The following is a 17,006-nucleotide window of genomic DNA, read 5'->3' as shown; positions in this document are numbered from 1 at the left end:
TAAAGCTTCATATTTTAAGTATGACCATCACTTTTATTATATTATTACTGTACTTTTCTTTGAGATATAGGTGGTTTTTTGTAGATGAGTCATACAGAAATTCCCTCAAAGCTTCTTTCAACATGCCAGTGTTGAAGAGAAACTATTTCTCACAGATAACTTTTACTTTCAGTTTTTTGAAAATTCTGTAGGCTTAAATTTAATAACTCCAGGCTGAGAAGAAAATATTTTTATTACATATACTAAAAGGTATCAGTGGAATATGTAACATTTTAGGAATCAGAAAGCTGATAATCTACCCTGAGGTTTAACATTTACTTTCACCAAACTTCCCCCAAAATATATCACCACTTTGAGTCATGCAATACATGATTGTCAGAAGAAAATATGAGATAATGCAATAGAATTTACTTTGTAATAACATTATAAATATCATTGTTAATGTGAATTAAATGTAATCAGATTCCAATTTCACAAAGTTGCATATTTTATGGATGCTCTTAAATGTTGACTATCAGTTTGCAAAAATTTTATTTATTTTTTCAAACTCTCTGTGAATAAACGAATCACAAATAATTACACAAATATTATGGTAAATTAGATTAAATGCAGTTATAATGTCACAAGTAACTTTAAAAAATATTCAATATGGGCATTATATTTTTAAGAACTCTGAAAGCTATCAAAATGTATCTATCCTTCTGAAAAGCTAACAAGTAACCTGATACAGTTTCGTGGATGCTTACAGAAGAGGTGAGACTTCTGTACACAGTAGGTTGGATGAATTTCATGTTGATGTCAGTACCCTCTGTTTCCCCAAGTCTGATTAGTCTGAAGCGGTCCAGGTGGAGGGTGAACACCTGGTAGATTTGCTTCTCAGTTGAGGATCCCTGAGCTTAGGAAACCCAGATCTTTTAAAGGGGCTACCAGCAACATAACAAACCTTTGACCTGAAGAGAGACATTACCTTTTCTATTGTGGAGCACAATCTAATGTGGCCCCTGTTTTCTTCCTTCATAGGAAACACAGTTGACCCTTGAAGAACACACATTTTGAACTATGGCCCAGTTACACGTGGATTTTTTCAGTAAAATTACACCATGTCTGTCTGCCTCTCCTGCCTCCTCTTCCACCTCCTCCACCTCTTCTGCCTCTGCCAACCCTGTGACAGCAAGAACAACCCCTCCACTTTCTCCTCCTCCTCAGCCCATTCAATGTGAAGAAAAGGATGAAGATCTTTACAATGATCAACTTCTATTTAATGAAAGGTAAATATGTTTTCTTTTGTTATTATTTTCTTAAAAACATTTTCTCTTTTCTAGCTTGCTTTATGATAATAATATAGTGAATATAACATAAAATATGTATTAATTATTTATATTAAAGGAAAGACTCCTGGTCAATAGTGATATTTATATTTTGAGACAGTCAAAAGTTATACCTGGATAGTCAATTGCATGAGGAGTCAGTGCCCCTAGCCCCTGCATTCTTCAAGAGTCAATTGTACTAGCTCAATCTTCCATGACTGATGTTACATAAGCATCCTTAAAAAGATATTTAAGGACAAAAGCTGATGCAAGACATGCAGAATTGTGAAATCCATGAAAAAAAACAACTCATTACGTAAATCAGCAAATTAAACCTCCTGTTTAGAATAGAATGTCTCCTACTTATTTAAACAAATTGGTCAGACTCGGTCTATGCATTATGCTTATTAATACTCGTATTGTCAAGATATTGTTTAATAAATTCAATCTTAATATGTAATCAGCATAATGTATTTGGGAGAGGGGGTATTAATCCAATAGTAATCACAGTAAAAACAAAAATGCCATTGAAAGAAAACAGATATTATATGCCTTGCAAAGGCTTCTGCAGTGAATTCTCCTTAAACATTATTTCATCCAATAATAGCACCTATTTTTAACCTCACTGCAGTAAAACTCAGCTGCAGCTGACTGTCTTAGGAAAGACAGGCCTCATACTAACGACAGGGTTCAATTATCTTTAGGTAATTTTTCACTCCAAGGTTCTTCACATACATATATAATATATTATTGTGTGTGTGAATTTAAACAATAATAAAACATTTTCAGTATTTTACATTTTCTTATATATCAGACTATGTTAATAAGTATCCTCATTTTCAATAATCCAAAAAATTGTTTTGATAATAAGATATTTGGAAATCAGCAAAAGTACATAACCAAATGTATTTTTTATTCATTCATCAAACAGCATTTAATTTCTACTATGTGCTCAGTACTGTCCAAGATGTTAGTGCACATAATGATGAAAAAACCAAAACACCATGTATAAATATTCTGAATTTGATGAATAAGTAACGCTGAAATTTTATGTTTTTTTTTTTCTGCAAAATAACGTTTTTACAAAGAAAAAAACCCAAAATTTCAGAGAGAGTTTAAAGTAGTCCCTGAAAGGTAAGTGTAGTAAGCCTGATGGTTGGTGCCTAAATATTGCACTCACTTTCTCCTACGGCTTATTTGCTTTAAGGACATATTTCAAAATAGTATAGGTGTAAAACTCTGTTTTATCTACATCTGACAAAGTGATGTCCTATGGAGCACCTCATTTCATCCACACCAAACATCTTGAATGAACAGGAACTACCAAACATAGATATATCAGTGGGCATAAGTGGTTGCAGATAATAATTAAATATTGAATCACTTTCTCTCTTACTCTCTCTTTTTCTCTCTCTCCGTGTGTGTGAAGGTCTCTCTATATACTCATATATATTTATATATCAGTATATTCAATATTTCTCTCTCTGTCTTTATATATGCACACATGTATATATATGTGTGTGTATGTATACATCAAATCAAAACAGAAAAATAAATGATATCTATATTCTTTTACATTAAATTTTTGTTAAAAATGCTGCAAGTTTTCTGTGTTTTTATCTGAGATTGAAAAAGGATTTCTCTAGAAAATCAAATACCACATGTTCTTACTTATAAGTGGGAGCTAAACAGTACATACGGACATAAAGGAGGAAACAATAAACACTGGGAACTACAAACGTGAGGAAGGAGAGGAGGGGACAAGGGTACTACGTATTGGGTGCTACCTACCAGGTACTATCTATTGGGTAGTATCTTTTGGGTACTACCTATTGAGTTCTATGTTCATTATTCATGTGATGGGTTCAATAGAAGCCCAAACCCCAGCATTATGCAATATGCCCATGTAACAAAACTGCACATGTACCCTCAAATCTAAAATATTTTTTTCAAAAAAGAAGCATTTATTATAGGAATACTTTTCCTTTTTATTTTATATCATTTTTATTCATATTATGGAAATACTATAATGTGTAATCTGCATTGGTTTAATGCTGCTGATATAGTCATAGTAGTGTAAATTCAGGTAATGTAATATGTGCTGTATTATATACATTGTTCATTTAATTTCTACCTCTTGGTGACAACAATATTGTCTAATGATTGGGTTCTAATTGTCTCTGCCAATTCATAATTGGCCCACCTAGAATAAATGGAACATTTACCATTATCTTTCTCTCTCTGATATAAGCCCGGGTCCTGAAAGGATAGAAACATGCATGTAAAAATTTTATATTATGTTGAATTTCCAAAATATTTCTGGATACGCCTGCAGGTAAGTGTACCTCATAAGTCTTAATATGATAATTGTCATGGTTGTTATGAGAGTATTCAATGAACCAATTTGATTTTTTCTCCCTTTCTTTTTCATTATGTTGAAATGCAGTAGTCTTCCCAAATTTGTGAGGGCGATGTTTCGAGATCTCCATTGGATGCCTGAAACCACAAATAGTAATTAATGAGAAATTTTAATGTATAAATCAGGCAGAGCAAGAGATTAACAACAATATATAATAATAAAATAGAACAATTATTACAGTATGGCAGTATAACTACTCTTATGCTTTGGGGCGATTATAAGCAAACTAAGGGTTACTTGAACACAAGCATTTATCAATCTGATAACCAAAAGTGCTACGAAGTGACTCACAGGTGGGTAGGGTCTATACTGTGAATATGGTGCACAAAGGAAGGATATACATCATGGGCAGAATAGAACAGGATGATATAAGATTTTATCATGATACTCAGAACAGCAAGCAATTTAAAACTTGTAAATTGTTTGTTTCTGGAATTTTCCATTTATTATTGTCAGACCACAGTTGACAGGTAACTAAACCCATGAAAAGCAAAATCACAGATAAGCAGCGGGAACGACTGTAAATAGGATATATCACATTGTTCATATGAGAACAATTTTACTTCAGTATAAGAACTAGTCAAACACTTGTTACTTTTGAGAGTGAGGAGGCTATGACATCTGTTAAATAAAAAATATATTTCCACTGCCAACTCTGCTGAGACATATTCCTTAAGTCATCGCCAATCTAGGTATTTTGGTTCTAAACAGCTATACTGTTTTTTAACATAGCTATACATAGTTACACAATTAAATGTTTGCTAGATGATTGATTTAAAGTGTATCATAAGATACGTAAGCAAATAAACTATATAGAAATTTAAAACTGTATTTTTTGATTCAGTGTATTCAAACAAAAATGATAAACTGGATGGATATATTGTGCCAGATAGTGTCTGCCACTCAGGATTCAGTTAAAAGAAAAAAATCATCCCTTCTTCCCTGAAATTGGAGACTCTCCCTTCCCAAAAGAAAGAAAAATGTGAAGTGAAGACATGTTATAGATAATATGTAACATGTCTATATCTTGTTAAAATGAAAAATAATCTTTATAGAATATATACTTATAAAGCAAACAACAATATTACAACCTATTTTATGACTTCAAATGTTTGTATATGTTTCAACAATAAGTATTTTATATTATTTAAAATGATCATGTATTCAGTCTATTAAAAACACTTTTTTCTATTTTTCAAAAAATATATATTTATTTTGAAAATTGGAACACGTTAACCAAAATGAAAATGCAATTTTCATGTGACCCAAAGATCTCAGAAGTACAGAATAAGATTTTTTATTTTTATTTTTAATTGAAAACACGGGCTTGAGAGATTCAGGGAAAGAAACATAAATTAGAGAAGTCAATTTTGTTGGAAGCAGTGCCTTTGACAGATTCATGCCAAGATGAAAGAATAATTTTTGTTTCGAACAGTAGGTTGAAAGATTAACGATAAGAAATAGAAAAATCATTTTTATTGGGAGATGCAGGGCTAAGAGATTTGTGATTTAAGAATCTATGTTTTTCTTTTTTCATTCTTGGAATCTGATGGTCTAAGAGTATTTTTTTAAGATCCTTTTAATTGTCCATAGTTTTTTTCTAGAAACCTCAGCTAATGATTTTGTAAGAGCTAAAGTCAAGTTTGCTGATAGTTTTCCCTTGCATTAAGGTTATTTTAAATAAATCATAAGAAAGTTACTTTACAAATACATCTTTACTTCTGTATTTTCATCTGTTTACGTCAGAGTAAAACATGCAAAGATTCTGAGAGACTTAAATCACCAAAAGGTCAGCATTTGTGCCTGTTTTATTAAATTCTATATTTATCAGCCTTTTGGTGCACCATATCAGAAAAATAAATATATCTGCTGATAGCCATAAATATATATAAGTTCTTCCGTGGATTTATGGGTGATAATTTCCTGCCAGTAAAAAAAAAGTAAGACATGTTTACCATTAACATGGTCTGTCATCAATTCTTTAAATTCTAGAGAGTTACTTTCTTCAACATGCAATTTAGAAACTATTTTAAAGCCCCTGTATAATTATAAAAATATTAAAATTTGAAGCAATTGCATCGTATCAATTTAAAATTGAAAAGAGTTACATTATAGTATTTAAATTTTCCTATTTACAGTGGTGGCCCACAAAGGACAACACCCAATTCAGGGAATATGTTCACAGTATACTCCAGTGACTCTTTAGACTCAGGTACAGCAGGACCCGAATCCTTGCTCTCCCAAGTTCTTCCTGTGGAAACTCCACCAGGTTCTTGAACCTCTTTAAATACCTTTCCTCATCTGTAAAATAAAAACACTACTAGTACATACTTCATTCACTTTTTATAAAGCTTAAATAAAGCATTGTTTCTAAAGTAATTAGCATGGTGTCTAACACAGTGGGAAAAGTCAATAAGTGAGTAGAAATTACTTAGTAATTGGTGCCATTAGTGGTGTAGTAATGATAGGTAAATACAATGCTTCGGACGATAACCCAGATTTCTCCCTATATAGCTATTTCTTTTGATATGTCATTCAGCTGGATCTTTCAAAGAATATATTAAGCATTGTTTCTTACATATATTCTGGAAATAAATTAAAAAAACTAATGCAGAAAATTCCTCAATATCACAAGATTTTTACAGTCTGTTTTTATTTTTCCATCTACCATCTTTGGTAAATTTGCTTGTGTGGAACAGTATACTGGATTTGATTTTAAACAAATAATGATACTTAACAAAATAGTTGTAAATCATCTGTAATCTGACAGTTATTGTTACACCTTCTATCTGCCTGCTGTGACCTTTTATTTCTAAATCTATAAAAATGTTCCTCATTATGAATGGCAAGATTGAGTTCTATTTGTCCAATGTTATTCCATGAAATTTATTTCTATAAGTTTTTGAGTCGTTATAACAAGGATATGAGTTAGATAAGTACGATCCCTGTGCTAGTGTGCTAAGGACGCCATTACAAAGAACCACAGACTGAATGGCTTAAACAACAGAAATTAACATTGTCTCTGTTATGTAGGCCAGGAGTCTAAGATCAAATTGACAGCAGGGCTTATTTCATTCTAAGGTCTCTTTCCTTGGTTTGTAGATAATGTTCTTCCTCTGGTATCTACAAATGGTCTATTTTTTGTGTGCCTGTGTCCTGATCTCCTCTTCTTATAATGATGTCAGTCATGCTGGATTAAGACATACCCTCGTGACCACATTTAACCTTAACTATTTTTTTAAATACCTGACTCCAATTTCAGTCACATTCTGAGGTACTGCTGGAAATTAGAACTTCAACATATGATTTCTGTGGAAACACAACACACCCTGTAACAATCCCTATTGTTAACAGATGAGACAAGCAACGAACAAAGAAAATTTGCCCACGGGTACACGAGTAGCTATTATAATACTTGGGATTTCAGCTCAAGTAATCTAACAACAAAGGCTAAATTTGTAGTGGTAGTTAGACCAACTTTGCTAGAAATAAGTCAACAAATAATAGCCATGTCTGTGAAGCAACTGACTGTTTTTGCTATGGTAAAATCATAACTATTTCATTTTCCATCTGGCTGTCCGATGCTCTAGGCTTTCATATACTACATTAAAGAGTGGAGGTGACCTAAAATATTACAGAATATAAAGCAGAAAAAGAAAAACTTGATAACCAAAACATGTATGAAAATTTTTTGTCCATAAAAATGTTTCATATAGAGTCAATCATATGGATAAAGTATGTGCAAATACAGATGTTAAAGATCTTTCCTTCATATATAAAAAGAGATCATAGAAAAATGACAGAAAATAATAAACACTTAATAGATAAATGAGAAAAAATTATACCAATAAGTAGATCATTTACTCATACAGTTCATTTAGACCTAATAAACTTTGATTAATGTTTCATCTCAAAAGTAAATATAATAATAATGAGGTAGAATTTTCCCATTAATTAAAAAAAAACATTTGTTTAAGAGGACCATCCAGTGTTAGCTGTCAAACAAAGTCATACTCCGTTAATGTCTGAAGGATGTATAAAGCTCACAGGAAATTAAATTGATAATACACACAAAAAATCCTTAAAATGTTGTTGTTTTTTGAACTAGGAGTCTTCTGGGAATGTATCAAAATGAAATAGTATTAAATATATTATCAAAGATTTTACAAACATAATTATTTTAATGTTAGTTAAAATTAATTGGAAATAACCTCAGTGGAAGGAAAGAAAATTATTTGGTAAAATTTTCACATTCATATGATGTGAAATATCCTGTTACGTTTAAATGAGTTTGTTAAGAACAGGGTAATGTGAATATTGTAATGTAAAAAATGAAGGGAAAGACTGAAAGACTCAAAATGTAAACATTTTCTTTTCTGTGGAAAAATGTGAATGACTTTTAAATCCCTTTTTATACAAGTAGTATTTTGATACTTTTAAAAAAAGTCAATATGAACAATCAAAATGAATTTAAAACTATACAATTAAAAGTCGTGTTTGAATTTTCTCATAGAGATTTTAAGAGTACAGTATATAATTTTATCTAACCCCAAATAGAGATATGGGTAAAAATAATTATAAATTTTGGGATATGATGAACTGGAAGAAGGAAAAATTTAAATTTACATGAGAAATGTACTGATATTCCTGCATAAGGTCAGACCCATATATGAGCATAAACTAACCATTAACTAAAAGAGAGCATTTCAAGGATATTCTTATTCATTCATACATATTAATTGAAGACCTACTATGTAATAGACACTTTTGTTGGACTGTGGATATCTAACAATCAGGATAGGAAAGAATCACCACTTTCAACATGAATTATTTGGCAGAGAGAGAGGCAAACACCTAGGTATGTATATAATAAGTTAGATGGTAATGAGAACTAATAAAATGAAGTAGAAAAAAATGAGGTAGAAGTTTCTGGATCAGGGTGAAATTTTAAATTTAATTTTGAATAAGGGATTCAAAGAAGGCCTCCATGAAAAGACATTTGGGTCATGAGTGGAAGGTGATGAGAAGCGAATCTCATGGATTTCTGGGGGAGAGATATTCTAGAAAGAATGGCAAGTTTCAAGGGCCTTGGAAAGGAAAGTGTCTGACGTGCTCAAAAAATAAGGCTAGTATGGCTAAAATTTTCTAGACAAAAAAGAGATTAGAGGTAGAAAAACCCAGGGTCACTCAGAGATCTTAATAAATATTAACCAGTTCACCTGGCTAAAAATTCTTCTAAGAAAACTGGTAATATATACACCAGCTCCATAACAACTACTTACAAATGAACTAAGTCTTGAAGAGTAGTTTTTATTATTTATTTTGCATTACACCAGTAGTTCCTATTATCTATAAATACTTATGTTGAAATGCATTTTGTATGTTGCAGATGAATCTAAGTTTTTTCCAATTAGAACTACGAATGCTAATAATAAACAAATACACAGATAGCTTTCTAGAAATCTTTATTATTGAGTTTTCCCTCATATTTTAAAAGTTTATGTCACATATATTTTGGATTTGAGAAAGACTTGAGATCACATGACATTATTCATCTGGGATATCTGCCATAAATTAATTTCTACAGCTATTTTTTTCTTTCCAACTTTTTTTTTTATACTTTAAGTTTTAGGGTACATGTGCACAACGTGCAGGTTAGTTACATATGTATACATGTGCCATGCTGGTGCGCTGCACCCACTAACTCGTCATCTAGCATTAGGTATATCTCCCAATACTATCCCTCCCCCCTCCCCCCACCCCACCCCAGAGTGTGATGTTCCCCTTCCTGTGTCCATGTGTTCTCATTGTTCAATTCCCACCTATGAGTGAGAATATGCGGTGTTTGGTTTTTTTGTTCTTGTGATAGTTTACTGAGAATGATGATTTCCAATTTCATCCATGTCCCTACAAAGGACATGAACTCATCATTTTTTATGGCTGCATAGTATTCCATGGTGTATATGTGCCACATTTTCTTAATCCAGTCTATCATTGTTGGACATTTGGGTTGGTTCAAGTCTCTGCTATTGTGAATAATGCCGCAATAAAATTTATTTTAGGTTAGGTGTGTACATTTGTAAGTGTGTTACACTGGTAAATTGTGGACCAGAGGTTTGGTGTACAGATAATTTTGTCACCTAGGTAATTAGCATAGTACCCAATAGGTAGTTTTTCAATTATCACCCTTCTCCTACCCTCTGCCCTCAAGTAGACCCCAGAGTCTGTTGTTCTCGTTTTTGTGTCCACATGTATCCAATGTTTAACTTCCACTTATAAGTGAGAACATGCAGTATTTGGTTTTCTGTTCCCATGTTAATTGGCTTAGGATAGATAATGTGCAGTATTTGGTTTTCTGTTCCCATGTTAATTCGCTTAGGATAGATAATTCCCTCCAACTCCACTTGTGTTGCTGCAGAGGGCATGATTTCATTATTTTCATGGCTGTGTACTATTCCATTGTGTATGTGCATCACATTTTCTTTATTCAGTCCACTGCTAATGGGCATCTAGGTTGATTTCATGTCTTTGCTATTGTAAATAGTGCTGCAGTGAACATATGTGTGCATGTGTCTTTACTGTAGAATAATTTATATTCCTTTGCATATATACCCAGAAGTAGGATAGCTAGGTCGAATGGTAGTTCCATTTTAAGTTCTTTGAGAAATCTCCAAATTGCTTTCCACAATGTCTGAACTAATTTACATTCCAACTGACAATGTATAAGCGTTCCCCCTTCTCCACAACCTTACCAGCATGTGGTATTTCTGACTTTTTACTAATGGCCAATCTTGCCAGGTCAGTCCCACAGGCCCTAGCTGAGTGACAGATGAAAGGAGTACTCAGACACAGGTATGCAGTGTAAGAGCAGCTGGGGGCTTCTGGGCTCTAGTGGCGAAGGTGCAGCAGCAACCCCGAGAAGCTGAAGCTGCTTGCTTTTATTCAGAGCAGACAGAATGCCAAAAGCCTGGAGCAAACACAGTCTGTGGGTAATTAACATTTACAGTTCCCCTTTCAGGGAACCTCATGTGCATGGATGATCAAAGATTGGGTTCCCAGTCAACATAAGTAAACAAGCCTGTTTAAGATAAATTCCCCTACACTTCCTTGTACCTACTCCTTGCCCTCTGCCTTAGGGTCAGAGAACAGCAGCCTTCAGCTATTCTCCCCTGGAGCTTTGCAGAGCCTTCCAGCCTTTTGGGAAGGCCTGCTCCTTTCCCTGTCATTTCTCCCACCACCCTGGCTGATTTCCTACACATTCTGACTGGTGTGAGATGGTTTATCACTGTGGTTTGATTTTCATCTTGCCATAGTTAGTGATGTTGAGCATTTTTCATATGCTTGTTGGTTGACTGTATGTCTTCTTTGGAGAAGTGTCTGTTCATGTCCTTTACCCATTTTTTTAAATGGGTTTCTTTGTTTTTTGCTTCTTGATTTCATTAAATTCCTTATAGATTTTGGATACAGACTGTATTAGTCCATTTTCTTGCTGCTGATAAAGATATACCTGAGACTGAGCAATTTACAAAATAAAGAGGTTTATCGGACTTACAGTTCCATGTGACTGGAGAGGCCTCACAATCATGGTGGAAGGTAAAAGGCACATCTCAGTTGGTGGCAGGTAAGAGAAGAGGGCTTGTGCAGGAAAACTCCCCTTTTAAAACCATCAGATCTCAGCCAAGTGCAGTGGCTCATGCCTGCAATCCCAGCACTTTGGGACACTGAGGCAGGTGGATCATGAGGTCAGGAGATTGAGACCATCCTGGCTAACATGGTGAAACACTGTCTCTACTAAAAATACAAAAAATTAGCTGGGCGTGGTCATGGGTGCCTGTAGTCCCAGCTACTCAGGAGGCTGAGGCAGGAGAATGGCGTGAATGCAGGAGATGGAGCTTGCAGTGAGCTGAGATCATGCCACTACATTCCAGCCTGGGTTACAGAGCGAGACTCCATCTCAAAAAAATAATTAAATAAATAAATACAATAAATAAATAAATAAAACCATCAGATCTCATGAGACTTATTCACTATCACAAGAACAGCATGAGAAAGAACTGCTGCCATGATTCAATTACCTCCCACTGGGTCCCTCTATGGTATGGGAATTTAAGATGAGATTTTGGTGGGGACACAGCCAAACTGTATCATAGACCTTTGGTGGATGCATGCTTTGCAAATATTGTCTTCTATTTTGTAGGTTCTTGTTTTGCTCTGTTGATAGTTTCTTTCACTGTGCAGAAGCTCTTAAGTTTAATCAAGTTCTATTTATCAATTTTTGTTTTTATTGCAATTGCTTATGGAATCTTCAACATGAAATCTTTGCAAGGGCCTATGTCCAAAATGGTATTTCCTAGGTTTCTATCTAGGGATTTTATAGTTTTAGATCTTACATTTAAGTTTTAATCCATCTTAAATTGATATTTGTACATGATGAAAACGGTCCAGTTTCAGTCTTCTGCATATGACCAGCCAGTTATCTCAGCACTGTTTATTGAATAGGGAGTCTTTTCCCCATTGCTTCTTGTTGTTGGTTTTGTCAAAGGTCAGATGGTTGTAGGTGTGTGGCTTTATTTCTTGGTTCTCTATCCTACTCCATTAATCTATGTGTCTGATTTTGTACCAGTACCATGCTGTTTTAGTTACTATAGCATTGTAGCATAGTTTGAAGTCAGGTAGTGTCATGCCTGTAACTTTGTTCTTTTCTTTTTGCTCAGGATTACCTTGGTTATTCAGGTTCTTTTACAGTTTTGCTGAATTTTTGAAAAGAATTTTCTAAATCTGTCTATGGACATACCACCCTGAACACACCTGATCTCATCTTAAAACTATTTCATCACTTATCCAAATATAATTACTGTGATCATTTTTTTACAAACTTATTTTCTTATGTCTCTTTTCATTGATTTCTTCTACTAACATGTTATTTAAACTCTACCTCATAACAACGCTGCCATTTTTAAAAATATATGAGTGTGTGTATGTATATACGTTACATATATATATATATTTAGAGCTTCTATGTGTGTGTGAGTGTGTGTATATATGGTGTAGATAAAATACATGAAATTTTTTTCCACATAGATGGTGTGAGAATGAGTACATGTAAAGAAAACTTTATCCAAAAACATCAATATTGAATCAAATTTTAATTTGCAAATTTTAATTCATATATAAAATATTTCCTAAATCTAAAAATGTTATGTTTTTCTATTTTTGCATTAATATTTATTTCAAAATTAAATACATGGAAGAATTATGAATATTACTGATTAATGAATAATTTATACTAAAATAGCTTGCTTGTTTAAAGAAGGTGGGTTTTGAAAAGCAGTTTCTTTGGATATTTAGAATCTTGATTCTCTTATTGGTAAAATGATGTTAATAACAATTGCTCTGCCTTACTCATAGGTTGCTGTGTGAGTCAATTCAGATATGATATGTAACAGTGGTTTGGATACAGTAGATGACCCAAACCAAATATATGTGGTTGTTATTGGATATGTTAATCTACCAAAATTTGATATCAGCTAGGAGTTTTGTCTAGTGTAAACAAACGATAGATGAAGAAGGAGGGTTGGAAATATTACAAGGCCTAATGGCTATTGAGCTCCAGTTTCAAGTAAAATGTCCTTTTTGGTTGTTATTTCATCATCTAATTAAAGACTCATTAAGGTACATGTGAAAAAGGTGAGTGTGGCAGCAAATGAGGGTGAAAGGTTTTGTGGAAAAAATTAAATTTTCAAAGAGAGGAAAACAATCTATATAATCTATACAAAGAAAATGATATAGCTATTTATTAATAAGTAATTGAAGAAAAAATAATTTTAAGTAAAAATTTAAGATGTTAATTAAAAATAAAGTAAGTTAATAATAATAATAGGATAATGATTCAGCAATTTAAACTTAGAGTTAGGTATAAACAAAGGAATAGACTACAAAAGGAGAACTGTAAATGTCAATTACCAAATAACTCCAAAAGGCACCCATTTAGCAATGATAAACCAGAAAAGTTTTCTATGTCTACAAAGTAAAGTTTTAAGACTGATATTATTCTTGCCAACTATTTTGGCAACAGTTGATCTGTCTTTATTTACATCGCTCTTCTCAATAAAATGTCTTAAGTCAAATTGTTTATATTCTAATTAAATTCTACCAATTTTACATTTTATAATTATTGTGTCAGTGAAGAAGTTTTATTGTTGCTCTTCTCTACTATAAATATTCAAGCAGTGGTTTTCTTCTTCTTTTTACCTTTTTAAAATTATTATTATACTTTAAGTTCTGGAGTATATGTGCAGAACATGCAGGTTTGTTACATAGTTATACACGTGACATGGTGGTCTGTTGCACCCATCAACCCATCATCTACATGAGCTATTTCTCCTAATGCTATCCCTCCCCTAGTCCCCACTCCCTGACAGGCCCCAGTGTGTGATGTTCCCCTCCCTGTGTCCATATGTTCTCACTGTTCAACTCCTATTTATGAGTGAGAACATGCGGTATTTGATTTTCTGTTCTTGTGTTAGTTTGATGAGAATGATGGTTTCCAGAGATATCCATGTCCTTGCAAAGGACATGAACTCATCCTTTTTTATGGCTGTATAGTATTCCTTGGTGTATATGTGCCACATTTTCTTTATCCAGTCTATCATTGATGGGCATTTGGCTTGGTTCCAAGTCTTTGATATTGTGAATAGTGCCGCAATAAACGTATGTGTGCATGTGTCTTTATAGTAGAATGATTTGTAATCCTTTGGGTATATACTCAGTAATGGGATGGCTGGGTCAAATGGTATTTCTAGTTCTAGATCCTTGAGGAGTTGCCACACTGTCTTCCACAATGTTTGAACTAATTTACACTCCCACCAACAGTGTAAATCATTCCTATTTCTCCACATCCTCTCCAGCATCTGTTGTTTCCTGACTTTTCAGTGATCACCATTCTACTGGAGTGAGATGGTATCTCATTGTGGTTTTGATTTCTCTAATGACCAGTGATGATAAGCTTTTTTTCATGTTTGTTGGCTGCATAAATGTCTTCTTTTGAGAAGTGTCTGTTCATATCCTTCACCCACTTTTTGATGGGGTTGTTTTCTTCTTGTAAATTTATTTAAGTTCTTTGTCGATTCTGGATATTAGCCCTTTGTCTGTCAGATGAATAGATTGCAAGCATTTTCTTTCATTCTGTAGGCTCCCTGTTCACTCTGTTGATAGTTTCTTTTGCTGTGCAGAAGCTCTTTAGTTTAATCAGATCCCATTTGTCTATTTTGGCTTTTGTTGCCATTGCTTTTTGTGTTCTAGTCATGAAGTCTTTGTCCATGCCTATGTCCTGAATGGTATTGCCTAGGTATTTTCTAGGGTTTTTATGGTTTTAGGTCTTACATTTAAGTCTTTAATCCATCTAGAGTTAATTTTTGTATAAGGTGTAAGGAAGGGATCCAGTTTCAACTCTCTGCGTATGACTAGCCAGTTTTCCCAACACCATTTATTAAATAGGGAATCATTTCTCCATTGCTGGTTTTGTCAGGTTTGTCAAAGATCAGATGGTTGTAGATGTGTGGTGTTATTTCTGAGGCCTCTGTTGTGTTCCATTGGTCTATATATCTGTTTTGGTACCAGTACCATGCTGTTTTTGTTACTGTAGCCTTGTAGTATAGTTTGAAGTCAGGTAGAGTGATGCCCCAGCTTTGTTCTTTTTGCTTAGGATTGTCTTTGCTATGTGGGCTCTTTTTTGGTTCCATAAAAAATTTTAAGTAGTTCTTTTTTCAATTCTGTGAAGAAAGTCAATGGTAGCTTGATGAGGATAGCATTTAATCTATAAATTACTTTGGGCAGTATGGCCATTTTTATGATACTGATACTTCCTATTCATGAGCATGGAATATTTTTCCATTTGTTTGTATCCTCTCTTATTTCCTTGAGCAGTGGTTTGTAGTTCTCCTTGAAGAGGTCCTTCACATCCCTTCTAAGTTGTATTGCTAGGTACTTTATTCTCTTCGTAGCAATTGTGAATGGGAATTCACTCATGATTTGGCTCTTTGTCTGTTATAGGTGTATAGGAATGGTTGTGATTTTTGCACATTGATTTTTTATGCTGAGACTTTGCTGAAGTTGCTTATCAGCTTAAGGAGATTGTAGGCTGAGATGATGGGGTTTTCTAAATATACAATCATGTCATCTGCAAACAAAGACGATTTGACTTCCTTTTTTCCTAATTGAATACCCTTTACTTTTTTCTCATGCCTGATTGCTCTGACCAGAACTTGTAATACTGTGTTGAATAGGAGTGGTGAGAGAGGGCACCCTTGTCTTGTGCCTGTTTTCCAAGGGAATGCTTCCAGTTTTTCCCCATTAAGTATGATATTGGCTGTGGGTTTGTCTTTTTACCTTTCTTTTTTTTTTTTTTTTTTTTTTTTAGAATCCAACTGGACTTTATTTGACACAGAATACAATATGGCTACAGAAACAGCAAACTGAAAAAACAAAGCAGAAAAAAACACAGTTCCATCCAATTTGTAATTAGGTAACAGCAGGGAAAGTCATTAAATGAATAACAAAACAATTAAGCTTGATGGAAGAAGTCTTTTCCTAGTGCCCATACTTTTGGAATTCCCACTCTCTGTTGTCCAATGGACATACCTGTCGTGTTTTGAGCCAGCGAGAGATGCAGTGGAAGTGAAAAGCATGGTTACAGACTCCCCATGCGACAGTACACTCTTCTGAAGTAGCGGACGCCTGGTTAGCTTGACATTCTATGCAAAGATCCACAATGTGGTTCCTGCAGATGGCACAGTTATCAACCACAATATCCCAGGCCCAGAGGGCTACTGCATTCCACTTTTTCACTTCAAAGCGCTTCTTGCCCGCACCGCTGTTGGTGCCGCTCGGGGTATCCACATCCATCGCTGCCGCCATTTTGGAAACACCGTCTTTTTACCTTTCTAAATAATGTTACTCATCTTTGTTGGTCTCTATTAAGTTCTAACTTTTCTATTTTTTTTTTTGCACTGAACCCTGTATCTCATATCAATCTGCACACTAATCTGAAGTTTTGTAACATTTACTGTCCATTCAGTTATTTGGCATATCATCTACCTCTCACGTTGAATGATAACAAATGTTTGATTTTTTTCTTGTAGTTATAAATACTTCTCTTCCAGCTGATTTTTTAAAGGACCTAAACCTTAATCTGAATTAGATTAAGATGGACCTTAACTTAATTAGTCTGATTTTCAATTTAGAGCATTAAGTTCATAGATTGAGCTAGAAAACTTGCTCAT

General features: G+C 33.8%; 1 protein-coding gene across 1 annotated transcript; it reads right to left on the bottom strand.

Moving 5' to 3' along the window:
• Positions 1-16,114: 16,114 nt before the first annotated feature.
• On the bottom strand, positions 16,115-16,669 carry LOC100970959 (E3 ubiquitin-protein ligase RBX1-like). The gene has a single exon (XM_034958411.3). It carries the CDS (start codon positions 16,639-16,641, stop codon positions 16,315-16,317), a length of 327 nt encoding a protein of 108 aa, XP_034814302.1. The 5' UTR covers positions 16,642-16,669; the 3' UTR covers positions 16,115-16,314.
• Between the last annotated feature and the right edge of the window lie 337 nt (positions 16,670-17,006).

Source organism: Pan paniscus, chromosome 3 (genome assembly GCF_029289425.2).
Source record: "Pan paniscus chromosome 3, NHGRI_mPanPan1-v2.0_pri, whole genome shotgun sequence".
NCBI lineage: Eukaryota > Metazoa > Chordata > Mammalia > Primates > Hominidae > Pan > Pan paniscus.
The sequence above is the reverse complement of the archived record's forward strand: the minus strand, read 5'-3'. Positions and strand labels throughout refer to the sequence as shown.